The sequence below is a fragment of the Gastrolobium bilobum genome, unplaced genomic scaffold (genome assembly GCF_033153095.1).
Source record: "Gastrolobium bilobum isolate Gb01-03AN ecotype WA unplaced genomic scaffold, APGP_CSIRO_Gbil_v1 utg1383, whole genome shotgun sequence".
Lineage (NCBI taxonomy): Eukaryota > Viridiplantae > Streptophyta > Magnoliopsida > Fabales > Fabaceae > Gastrolobium > Gastrolobium bilobum.
Window position 1 is genome coordinate 379,241 of NW_026899537.1, and position 12,546 is coordinate 391,786.

Sequence of the window (12,546 nt, forward strand, 5' to 3'; positions counted from 1 at the left end):
ATTAGTCAATGATTGACCACTTAATGTAATAGAAACTTCCAAGGAAGTTTTTTTCTCAAGTGACTTGTCCTGTTATAAAACAGGGTGTCAAAGCAACAGCCAATTGTTTTTTATACGATATCTATGCATAAGGCAAAGCATATTTCTTAACAAAGTTCCATGTCATCAAATTCCTTCAGATCTATTGCGGAGTTTTAATATTTATGAATACAATCTCAGATCTTCGCCATACAATCACGCTGTCCTATTGCTAAGCATTGAGTTATAAGCATTTTGACTTTATTATATAGCACTGCAGTATAGATTCCGGGACAATGACGATATTGTCACTTTTTAGGCAAAAATTTATCTAATTGTCACGTTTGAAAAAAAATTTGTCAAAATACTACGTCACAATCTCGCTAGTCTGACAAGCGGAATGGACTACACACGTGTCAGCGCCTGAATAATCAACCATTCTCGCTTGTCAGACCAGCAGGATTGTGACGTGACATTTTGGCAAAAAAGATTTCAGACGTGGCAATTAGTAAATTTTTATGAAAGGGATGGCAATATGGTCAATGTCCCATAGATTCCCCAACTTGTTATACTAATCAAGTAAGCACTGGATCTCATTAATTGGTAGTGAAAAGATAAAATTTAGATGTTTGTTTTAAGGGGGGGAAATAGTAGTTGCATTCTTCTATTAAGTACAATTCAAGCATAATATCCTTAGAAGATTCATGTTTTTGGAATTATCACTTTAAGAAATTAGTTTAGGGAAGGAACTAAAAGCAAGCTGTGAACTGACCTGTCATGTGATGTGTTTCACGTGATGAACTATTTAAAAAATAGGAGAGCAGGATGGTAATTGTGTACAGTGAGCAGATTGCCAGATTGTTCACTTACATCTATGGCAAAAATAGAAGGCTAATTGTTTTTTAAGATTAATGGCATAGGTATAGTGAACGTATTTATTGGGAAACCCAGAGTTTTTAATGTAAAACCGGAGAGACTATTTAAAGACAATATGTATAATAAATATTACACTAAATATTCTTTTTGGTCCTCAGCAAATTTCACGATGTCCGCTTTAGTTCCTAGCAAATAAAAAGGTCCATTGTGGTCCTTAAGAAATTCAAAATGGATCCATTTAGTTGAAATCGTGGTCTCTCACAAATTCAAAAAAGATCCATATTAGTCCCTAAAAGGACTAAAATTGGTCCATTTTGAATTTCTTAGGAACCACGATGGGACCTTTTTATTTGCTAGGGACTAAAGCGGACATCGTGAAATTTGCTGAGGACCAAAAAAGTATTTACTCTAAATGTTATTGCGCCCTAAATTATGATAGCTCAGTTGGTGTTAGGAAATTAAGCAGGAGGATGAGGGCATGTGTTCGAGCCTCTTTAATTTTGTTTTTGGGAGGAATTTAAAGTCTTAATACCAAGACTCATCTCAAATCAAACTAGTCACGAAACAATGAATCGATTGAAATATATTAAAAAAAAAATGTAATGTGAAGTAGCCGTCTCCATTAACTTCTATTGTCTATTGATATTGTTTGGTAGTGCTCGAAATTAAATCTTCCTCAGCCGGCTTCTTATCACATGTGAAAATAGCAAAAATAATGTTCATTAACCAAATTCTAAAATGAAAAATGATTAGATGCACAACTCTTAAATTTATCGATAAGTTTCAATGGTGCATCAAAATATGAATTTTTGTACATTAATAGAAGCTTAACTAAATTTAATGTTGTGCACTATTCTTTTCCTTCGTTTTGTTGAGAAGAATTATGTTAGTTGTATCAAACAACGAAGGATGCACCAAACATGAGTTAGATGCCATGGTAAGCTCATTGTACTTATAAGAAGATCGAAGTTAAAATCATAGGATGCACCAAAATATTTCTTTAACACCCATGGAATCATTTTTAAATTTTTGAAAATTAAAAAAAAAAAAAATATATATATATATATATATATATATATATATATATATATATATATATAGGGGAGAGCGTTTGGCATATCTACTCTATCCATTGAGGAGTTGTCACTTGGAGAAAAAAATAAAATTTATCTCTCTTCCATACAAACAAGTCAGAAAATATTTAATTTTTATTGACTTAAACTACTAAATCATAGATGAGCCAGAATCATATTAAATATTCCCCCTATGAGACATTATAGGTATAGAATTACGTACACCTTGCCAATTTTATAGGTGCAAGGAAGATCTTGCAGGCCTTTCAAATCTGGACATTGTGGCCCAACAATCTCCCATATCATCATGTTTGCCGAAGCATCCAATGAAAACACCACATGTATAACTTTGCGGTTTTACTGAATCCGAAATATTAGACCAACTTAGCTCTTCTGGCCCAAACATATGACCCAAAAAGCACCCTAATGCTTATCTAAATTTTGAGTTTGAAGTGCGTAGTATTGGATCAGGCCTGATAGTATAAGATCTAATTGTATAAGACTTGATTAAATTTTAATGCTATCCAACGTTTGGTATGGTATTGTATAAGATAATATCTTCTAATATTTTAAAAATTAATATATTAAAAAAAATTATTTTAATATATTAATATTGAAATGATATATTAGTTCTTGAAAATTGTACTTGTAAGCAATATTAATACATCAATCTCTTATCAGGCCTAATCTCTCACCCTTAGGCCGGATTAAGTTAAACATCATTTTGATGTATTAAGGGATCCTGCTGTATAAGCTTATACTATATGATGGTCACACCAAACAACTGAAAATGTCATAACGTATAGTATAAACTTATACTATCAGATCTTATACGTTATACTAATCAGACCCTAAAAGAGCACCTTGGCAATTTGTAAATTATTCATTCACAGAATCACAGCAGATGAAATAACAATAACGCTACAGCTTTGTCCAATAAAAGAAAAATGTAATTATGCGAGTCAATTTATTATCCCAATGACACAAATTAAGAGTATTTTAAAACATTATTCTTCCATTGAATGTATAACACTATTTCTTTTTCACCTTATTAATTAATGAACAGCTTAACAATCGAAGAAAAATAGTGCAAAACAAATGTTCATTAATCATTATGAACCAAAAATGCTGGCTGTGGGGTTCGAACCCACGCGCACTTATGTGCAGAAGATCTTAAGTCTTCCCCCTTAACCTCTCGGGCAAACCAGCTCGATGAAACAAGTCAACAAATAAAACATTGTATCAATAAAAGAGTGTGGATCTGATAGAACCATCTACAAAGAAGGAACTCCTCCCATTTACAAATCCCCAATTCCCCAAACCCTACGTAATAGGAATTGATTCTCCACATCTGTGTTTGTGAATTGAATCTAATCATCTCGTGTGTGTGGTAATGGCGGAGCACTTAGCATCGATATTCGGGACAGAGAAAGACAGGGTGAATTGTCCATTCTACTTCAAAATCGGAGCATGCAGACACGGTGATCGGTGTTCGAGGCTGCACACGAAACCTAGCATCAGCCCCACAATCTTACTCTCAAACATGTACCAACGACCCGACATGATCACCCCCGGCGTCGACGCCCACGGCCACCCCATCGACCCCCGCAAGATTCAGGATCACTTCGAGGAGTTCTATGAAGACCTTTTCGACGAACTCTCCAAATACGGCGAAATTGAAAGCCTCAACGTCTGTGATAACCTCGCCGATCACATGGTGGGTAATGTATACGTTCAGTTCAGAGAGGAAGAACACGCTGCAAATGCTGTTAGAAACCTAACTGGAAGATTTTACGCTGGTTAGTTATCTCATTTTTTTTTAGTTTATTTGGTTTTCTTCAACTTTTCATTGAAAATTTTATTACTTGGTGACAATCAAATACTAGTTGTTAAGAGTGTGTATTGGCCAATAAACTCTCATGTTTTCATGTGAAAATTTTGTGCCATAAACATTCAATCGGTGGGAGTTTATAAGTTTTGTGGAAACCTATCAACAGAAAGGCACACGCAAAATTTTCGCTTCAAAAAATTCTGTGTCATTCTTTTTGAAGTTTGATCATCAACTATTCGGTTCGCATGCTTTGCAGGTCGGCCAATTATTGTTGACTTCTCTCCGGTAACGGATTTTCGCGAGGCTACTTGCAGGCAGTATGAGGAGAATACTTGCAACCGTGGTGGTTATTGCAACTTCATGCACTTGAAAAGAATTAGCAGGTAATGTTTTAACATTGATCATTAAGAATTTATTTTGGGGGGGAGGGGGTGTTTCTGAATTGAAAGCTCAAAATTTTGTAATCTATGTTATGTCCAGAGAATTGAGGCGCCAATTGTTTGGGAAGCATCATGGGAGGCGCAGCCGAAGTAGAAGCAAGAGTCCTTACAGGCATAGGAGCCATGAGGACCGGTCTCATCGCAGCCATAGCAGAAAGTATGATGACAGAGACTATCATCATGAGAGCCGTAGTAGGAAACACCGGAGCACAAGTCCTGGACATAAGAGAGGACGAACGCGCAGCCGAAGTCCTGGAGGAAGGAAGAATCGTAGTCCGGTTAGAGATGGCAGTGAGGAGAGACGTGCAAGAATTGAGCAGTGGAACAGGGAGAGGGAAGAGCAAGAACATGCAAGTAAGGTTAATACTGAGGAAATCAACAATGGGTACACGCAAAACGATAGCAAATATCGTGGGTATAAGCAGCAACAGCAACCTCCTCAAGAGGGATACTGAGCGGTTTATGTTATTATGGTTTGTGTTCTCTCTCTCTTTTTTACGTATTTCTATAGCCCTAGGCAGGAGTTTTTATTCTAGCATAGGCCACCCACTGAATTAATATAGCTCACCGCTTTCCACTGTGCAGGTGGTGCAGGTGCACTGTTCTATGATATGGAATGTGTTTTCTTCTCCCCCACCCCTATACCTTCTTTATCTTTTGGGATTTTCCATGTTTTTTTGTGCAAGATGTTTGCTGTATTAAATGTCTGGACCACTTTATCTATGTTTTCCAAAATATTTTACCACTTTGAACCATAACAACCCTCACCTCTACCCTCGCAAAATCGGGAAGCCTTGGACACTTGGTTTGTCCTTTTGAACCATTTTTTCTTACACAAATCTCACAAGCTAGTTCTGTTGCATTCTTTGGTAGGCTGGCTATCTTCAGTGATATAATATATTGGAAATGAGTTCTTTCTTGTTTCTACTGAATGTGTGAAGTTGAGCTGAAAATGAAGGGAAAATGTTTTTTTTTTTTTTTTGCCTTGCGCTGTTCCTATAAATTTAACTATCCTCTAACCAGGAATTCTTTTGGGTTGTTTCTTTCAAAATCGTTTTTCCTTGCTGCCATGTCATTCATGTTGGTTTCTTCAAATGTGGTGACAGTTTCTTTACATTTCCGTGTCCTTCACTAATTGCAGAATAGTCTTAAGGCATTCTGGCTATATAGTCCTGAAAAAATAAAAATAAAAATAACCTCTTGTTTTGATGACTAGAGGTTTGTAAGCTAGCTAATGTGATGTTTTTTCTCTCGACCTTTTTCTGCAAGAAAATGGGGTGCCCCCTTTCTCAACTGGCTAATTATTAACGTTCAATAACTCGTGTATGCTTATTACCATGGTTGATTTGCAGTTGGTGCATGTATGTATTATTTTACAGTCAGGGACATTGATCACCATCATACATGAAGACTTGTGAACGACCAAACTCAACAGTTCTATAGGGGTTTTTGTTTTCTATGAGTTCTGTTGTATAACTCTTTTGGAATTTGAAATAGCGTTGTCTTACATTATGATATGAGTTTTGCAGGTTCAGGTATCCCTGCGTCTAAGAACCGAGCAATTGAGTTAATTGCAGTTTACCGTGGAATTTGTGTACAGGTTCAGCGTACGCTGTGGGAGGATGTTTTAATGGATCTTTCAGGTTTTGTTTTGGAGATCTTCATATGCACTTTCAGCTGGCAAGTAATCGCGTTAGGATGCACTTGTAGCTGAAGCCTTCTTTCATATGGGTTTTCTTATAATTGCAGGCTGAGGAACATAGCTTTATTTTTCTTTTATTTATTTTTTTCTGTTTCCTTCTATATTAGGATGCTTTCTTACTATGTAAGCTTTAGGTGTCTATTGAAGACCAACCTTGGAACTTAATTATTTGTATGAGCTTGTAAAATTGTTACTTTTAGGATGTAGGTTTTGGACGTTTTGAGCATTAATGCCATGCATGTTTTTCCTTAAATTGTGATGGTGTACTATCACTAACAGACGACTTTATTTGAAAATTTATTTGCTGGAACCCTTCTACAACTGGGTCAAAAAGTCCTGGAGGAATAAACTTTGAAGATTAGCAGTGGCTGCCTAAAAAGCGATAATTTAGATTTAGATTGAGAATTACGAAAATTAGCTTATTTTGTGTTCAGAAATGTTTATAATCAAGATGACACAGACACAATTTCGTAGAAAAGATATGTTGTATAAAACTGAAGCGTGTTTTGCCTTTTGTTCTTCATTTTTTCGTGTTTTGCCTTTTGTTCTTCATTTTTTTTGTTCGACAAGCGAGTGTTCTGTCTTAAAATGCATTGAATTTTCAACATTGTGGTCTGTTACTATTTTCCTTTCAATCTAAGAAATTCTAAACATGCTCGAGACTTCTATACCCTTGGATGAGATAATTAGTTGATTTGGACAAAATACCATTTAATTTTTAGGTTTTCGTTTTATCCTTTAACATAACACAACAAACTTTCCTACTCTCACAACATTTTGTGGGGCTCACATTTTTTAAAACAAAAAAATAAATAAAAATTAACGCACGCAAAACGAATCTCTATAATATTACACAATCACTTTTCCTACAACATAACTCTTATAAAACCCTTAATTTTTTGGGGCAAAATTTGTCGGACAAAATTAACTGATGATCTCCTCCTGTTCTTTCTATGTACTGGGCAGACGTAAGACTTGAATATATAGATTATACAAACGGAAATAATTATCTCATGCAACAGAGATAAAATAATGGGGTTCACTATTTTTCTTTTTTTGAAAAAGTAGTGAACCCCACAATCTTATCTCTGTTGCATGAGATAATTATCTCATGCAACATGAGATTAATAGATCCCTTAAAATATACTAAGTTGGCGTTATACGTACTAATTCAGGAGTGTGAGATAAAACGGTTAATACAACTACAAATGTGCCAGGGACAGGGACAGATTAAAAAAAGGGTTTGGTGTTTGTCATTTTAGGAGAGAGATAGACACAGAAAAATGAAAATCAGGGAAGAGAGAAAGTGAATGATTTTTTTTTAATTTAAAATTTAAATAATTTTTTTTTGTGTCAGTCTCTCTCTTAAAAGGAGAGAATGTTATGTCATTTAAAATGACAAACACTTTTCCCTTAAAAAAAATGAAAAGAACTCTAAAATATTTTGTTATAAAATACACCAATGTTACTATCTTAATTTCTTATATAATTCTATTTTAGCTATTCATAAAAAAATGAAATTCAAAATAAATAAATAAACAAGAAATGTAAATCTATATAAATTAATAATACATTAATATATGAATAAGTATCTTTGTATTCGGTTCAATCCTTTTAATAAAAGATTGGGCTGAGTTTAATTGTAATTAATTAATAGAACGAACAGTAATTATTAGATTACTAATTACTGGATTACAAAGTATCCATTGCTAAAATCATAACTTTAACCAATTTATTTATTTATTTATTCTAACATTCATTAATAAATTAAATAAAGAAAAAAAATATTTAATGTTACTTTATACAACTTTATTTAATGTTCACCAAAATAATATCGTTTTAGGCTTAAAAATTAAAATGATAGACTATTATAAGCCTGAAATAAATTAAAATACAAACACACCATGATTTCCACCCCAGAACGACGTTGTGAACATTAAACAAAGTTATCTAAAATAACTTTAAAAAAAAAAGCCATTAAAAGAACCAATTCTTTTTCTTCTTTTTTTAGTCATCATAAAACAAGACAGGAAGCTTGTGCTGCTGTGTATAAAAGTTGGCCCCAATTTTATTTATCACTTCATGGTCTAAATACTATTAAATACAATATTACAATTTTATTAAAGTAACTGAAAGGCATTAAAGAGAACAAAGGCAAACATTACTCCAGATAAAACTTTAATTATTGAATACAATTCATTACAATTTTATTACGGCTGTAGCTATTTTGTTTTAGATTTATACTTACTAAAGTTATTATAGATAATTTTATCTAATGTTCATCAAAATATACACACACAAAATATATGAGATGAGGTTCATGTGAACTCGTGAAAAGAATAGAGAGAAAAAGAAAATATTAACCCAACACATTTTTTTTATATATATTTTGATGAATATTAGATAAAATTATCTAAAATAATTTTAAAAACTTTAAACTCATTTTGTTTTATATGTTTATTATAAAGACATCATAATAAAGTGAGTTTTCATTTACTAATAAGAAAAAAAGTTACTTAGATAGTTTTGTTTTAAAACAGAATTATATCAGTGTAAGAAAACTGTTATCAAAAAGTAACAGAAAAACCACTTAAGTTATTAACCACCAAAAAAATTACGTTGGCTATTTTACCCTAAAATAAGCAGAAAGATTTTATTAACTCAAAATTCAATTAGTATATTCTAAGGTAATAAAACTACAAAAACTAATAAAAAATTCAAATCTGATTCGCAGATGAAATAAAATTTTATTATTAGATATAACGTAATAATTAGACATTTTCGGGGATTTGCATAGAATATAAATAGAAAAATTAGAAAATACTTCCCATTAAAGATTTGTAGCACCTTTCACCACAATAACTATGTATAACTGATTTTACTCAGTCTTAAATCCAAAATATCGCTTATGTAACCATTTTCATTAGCGATAATATGTATAGTAACACTTTAAAAATGTATTCCAAAAAATAAATTTTATCTACGGCCAAAACATTCTTTTCTTCCCACCGAAAAGTACGACAAGGGAAGTTCCCCATGCCAGTAACAGCTTATAGTACATATATACCCTAAATAGCATAATTTAACAAAAATTAAAATAAAACAGTAAAACATCTAAACACAGTAATATTAGGCAATAATTAGAGCCCGTTTGAATTGTTTCTTCAAAAATCTACTTTTATAACTTACTTATTTTAGAAATGTTTATAAAAATAAAAGTTGTTTAAATTTTTAAAAAAATATTTGACTTTTAAGTTCTGTTTTTTTAAAAACTAAAATTCTTAACTTTCAAAAAAAGTAAGTTTTCAACTTTTCTTTTACCTTCTATTTTTTTCTTAAAGCAGACATTCAAACAAAAATTTTAATAGAAGTGTTTTTTTTTTAAAAAAAAAAATGACTCATCCACACGGGACAAGCAATGTCAGACAAAACTTCCAAAACATGCATTCACCTTAAAACTTCACGGTTTGCTAGGCCAAAAAGCAAGGACAGATACCTAATGTCCTTAGAATACTCACTGTAATACGTAAGCGAAAAATACATGAATCAGTTAAAAAGCAATATCACTCAGCACCATGCTTAGCCTTATTATGTTGTTGCAGACCACTTTCAGAGTTGAAAGACCTGGACAAAGCAACAAAAAAAAGTCAATTATAATCCAACTTACCAAAACTATGTTTTGAGTTTTTTTGGGTAAATAACTATGCTTTGGGTTTTCTTAAAATCATACTTGCTACAACTTTTGCAAGAGATTTGTCCGCCAGACTTGGGAGTCTGGACCTTGGCTTCACTGTTGGGAGTCTTTCCACCTTTCTTCATAGGGTGAGGAGTTGCTGTACGTACAGTTTTCTTCCCATCTATAACACAAATTTAAGCAGAGATTACTGATGTATATTGGAAAGCTATATGCGGAGAATGAATGAGAAGTGAACAAATTCCAATTTTAGGCATTTACAATACATGTGACATTCAAACACTACGGTATGCAAATGTAAACATGAATACATCAACAAATCACTGATGTAAGCATACATTCACATAGATTTAACGCTAAACCAATCATCCAAGAAAATATACTTATCTAATTAGACATCAACGAAAACAGAAGAAGATAAAAACAAAGCAGAACACAGATGATTAATCTCACCAGTTTTTTCAGGAGTAGCATTTTTGGCTTTCTTGGTAGAAACTGGAGTTTTTAATGCAGAGTCATTGGGCCTCTTCTTTCCCAGATCCACCTTCAAAACATAAGATGAAGTATAAAGAGCATGCAAAGTCTTCCCATCACACAACCATAACCGGGACACCATACAACAATATATACAAAGAAAAAAAGAAATAGCAATATCGTTATGCCATTACCTTCTTAGCAGGAGTCTCTTCATCATCATCTTCATCACTCTCGCTCTCCTCACCACTTCCACTATCAGCATCCTCCATCTACGATTATCAACAGAGAAAACAAAAACAAAAAATCAGCAAGTAAAATCAATACATTTTTTTATTGAAGGAAGACCACAACCAAAGTTGACTTACATAGAGAATACTCTTGACTAGATATAAATCCACAGCAAAAATATCTCATTTCAAAATTTTGTGCATATAGGATTAAAGAATATTATTTCACAATAAAAAAATAGATACAGCAAAATGCAAATTAAACCCCAAGTAACTCATACCTCATCATCAGAACTTCCAAATTCATCATCTTCATCAGATTCATCATCAGATTCCTCTTCTTTCTTTGGATCAATAACCTTTACTTGTTTTGCTGATGCACTAATCTTGGCATTAGGTTTTTTAGATTCAGAAACCTTTAAGTCTTCAGCTTTTGTTTCAGGTTTTCCTAATATAAGATAATTGCAAATTAATTACTATGTAATGACATACACAACCCAACAATAAAATTCAGATTAAGTGGAAGAATATACCATTCTCTGTTATAGTCAGTGGCAGATCTTCATCACTATCTGTCCAGATAATAGAAAATGCAACAACCATTGAGCAACCAACTCAATAAAAATGCAAAAAAAAAAACTTAAAAAAAATGTTTAAGCCTCACCAGTAAAGTCATCCTCCTCACTCGTGCCCGGAGAAACACATCAAAAAATTAAGGAAAAATGAAAGATGAAGCCATGATAGTATGATACATTAGCATATTCAGATGAGCTATAAACAAAGTTGTGTTCATAGCCATACATTGGGATAAAAAAACTCCAAAAACACTTTTGGGCATTAAGATATAAGTTAAAAGCTTAAAATCATGTTAAAAATTAAAAAAAACGATTTAGAACAAAAAATGTCAAGGATATTCATCACCAGCATAAAATGTTTTGTATCCACAGAAATAGACACTGGCATTCTTCGAATTGTGGGAAAGCTCAAACTCCTTGTCCAGAACTAATTCAAGAGATATTTGAGGGATTTTCTCCCTGGAAAGGGTTCCCAAAACAAGTTTCTGGTCACCAACTTTCAAGTTAAGAAACACAGGTTCACTTCCTTTGTCTTTCTTTGCCTCACCAAGAGCAGCCTACACAGTAAACGGTCAGAGATTTTGTCCACACTGAAAATAGAAAAGAACAACCACACAAAATCCTAACCTGAGAAAGGTGTATGCATGCCTCAAATTCACTTGGGTCGACCTTAACAACCTCCCCAACCTTAACTTCAGCACCTAAATTACAAACCAACGCATCATATGACCGTGCAATAAATCCTAATACATACTAATTCTTCTAATTGCATTCTTATACATCACATACATTTAACAAATAATAATTAGTCTACGCCAAAATCAAGATCAGTGCGGCAAATAAAACGAACAGTCTTACCGAAAAGATTAAAACAAAGCAACCAACAACAAAATTATCGATTGCATTTAAACGTACACATTTAAAAAAAGAACATAATTATCGTTCAGAGAAGAATAAAAGAGAGTTTAGAGAATAGTATAGAGAAGGTTACCCCAAAACTCCATCGGAAGAAATGAAAAAGAGAGGCAGGGTTTTGGGAGGGAAATCGAGTTAAGAGTGACTAGGGAAAGATTGAAATGAAATCAAGGGTTTTTGTGATTATATATAGCTAACGAAAAAGAAGGGTTTTGGGTTTTGCCCCCATTCTAGGGTTTTTTGAGCTCGCTCACGCTCTTTTCCTTGGGCAGATTTTGGGCCCTTGTTCTATATTTGGGTCTGTTTAACTAACTCGATAATTTGGGCCTATTAGTCATGAGTGAAATTCCACCTCTTCAGTGGGAGTGTCTATGATGAGTAATTGTTTATTTCAAAAGATAATAATTGAGGGTCTCTTTTTGTTTATGAAAATAATGTGAAGAATAATATAGGAGGATGCTGATGTGATTAATTTATATATAAAATTAGAGATGAATAAACATATATTGTCTTGGTTGACATGACAATACTATTATGTGGATCATAATGGAAGCTAAACAGTGAGAAACTAAGTTGTTATAAAATCAAATTGTTAAGTTCCAATGTTTCAATTCCTTCGACTTAACACTATAGAAAAAATAAGAGTTTGGTGTTTATCATTTTAAATGACATAAGTTATGTCATTTTATGAGAGAGATAGACACAGAAAAACGAAAAT

At 33.0% G+C, this 12,546-nt stretch overlaps 2 protein-coding genes and 1 non-coding gene across 6 annotated transcripts; 1 reads left to right on the top strand and 2 right to left on the bottom strand.

The window, feature by feature from the left end:
• Positions 1-3,093: 3,093 nt before the first annotated feature.
• On the bottom strand, positions 3,094-3,176 carry TRNAL-UAA (transfer RNA leucine (anticodon UAA)). The gene has a single exon. It is a non-coding gene; the product is annotated as a tRNA-Leu (tRNA).
• Positions 3,177-3,256: 80 nt separating this feature from the next.
• LOC133291178 (splicing factor U2af small subunit B-like) lies at positions 3,257-6,191 on the top strand. Of its 4 annotated transcripts, none has more exons than XM_061489395.1 (4): positions 3,257-3,766; positions 4,055-4,181; positions 4,279-4,711; positions 5,768-6,190. In XM_061489395.1, exons 1-3 carry the CDS (start codon positions 3,361-3,363, stop codon positions 4,691-4,693), a joined length of 948 nt encoding a protein of 315 aa, XP_061345379.1. In that variant the 5' UTR covers positions 3,257-3,360; the 3' UTR covers positions 4,694-4,711; positions 5,768-6,190. The 4 variants fall into 4 exon arrangements, with proteins under 4 accessions (XP_061345379.1, XP_061345377.1, XP_061345378.1 ...); XM_061489393.1 differs by having other exon boundaries at positions 3,258-3,766; positions 4,824-6,191; XM_061489394.1 differs by having other exon boundaries at positions 3,258-3,766; positions 5,839-6,190.
• Positions 6,192-9,323: 3,132 nt separating this feature from the next.
• LOC133291197 (histone deacetylase HDT1-like) lies at positions 9,324-12,041 on the bottom strand. The gene is made up of 10 exons (XM_061489419.1): positions 11,905-12,041; positions 11,541-11,614; positions 11,253-11,470; positions 11,003-11,025; positions 10,872-10,910; positions 10,620-10,786; positions 10,303-10,380; positions 10,088-10,178; positions 9,671-9,797; positions 9,324-9,564 (listed from the first exon to the last, which is right to left on the bottom strand). Exons 1-10 carry the CDS (start codon positions 11,915-11,917, stop codon positions 9,504-9,506), a joined length of 891 nt encoding a protein of 296 aa, XP_061345403.1. The 5' UTR covers positions 11,918-12,041; the 3' UTR covers positions 9,324-9,503.
• Between the last annotated feature and the right edge of the window lie 505 nt (positions 12,042-12,546).

Bases quoted from the DNA above. Each gene is read 5' to 3' on its own strand.
- LOC133291197 (XM_061489419.1), bottom strand. The intron at 10,381-10,619 runs GTATGAGTTACT...TGATAATCGTAG, and splicing joins TTGGAAGTTCTGATGATGAG to ATGGAGGATGCTGATAGTGG. The intron at 9,798-10,087 runs GTGAGATTAATC...TTTGTGTTATAG, and splicing joins TGCTACTCCTGAAAAAACTG to ATGGGAAGAAAACTGTACGT.
- LOC133291178 (XM_061489395.1), top strand. From the start codon at position 3,361: ATGGCGGAGCACTTAGCATCGATATTCGGGACAGAGAAAGACAGGGTG. The intron at 3,767-4,054 runs GTTAGTTATCTC...CATGCTTTGCAG, and splicing joins AACTGGAAGATTTTACGCTG to GTCGGCCAATTATTGTTGAC. The intron at 4,182-4,278 runs GTAATGTTTTAA...TGTTATGTCCAG, and splicing joins CACTTGAAAAGAATTAGCAG to AGAATTGAGGCGCCAATTGT.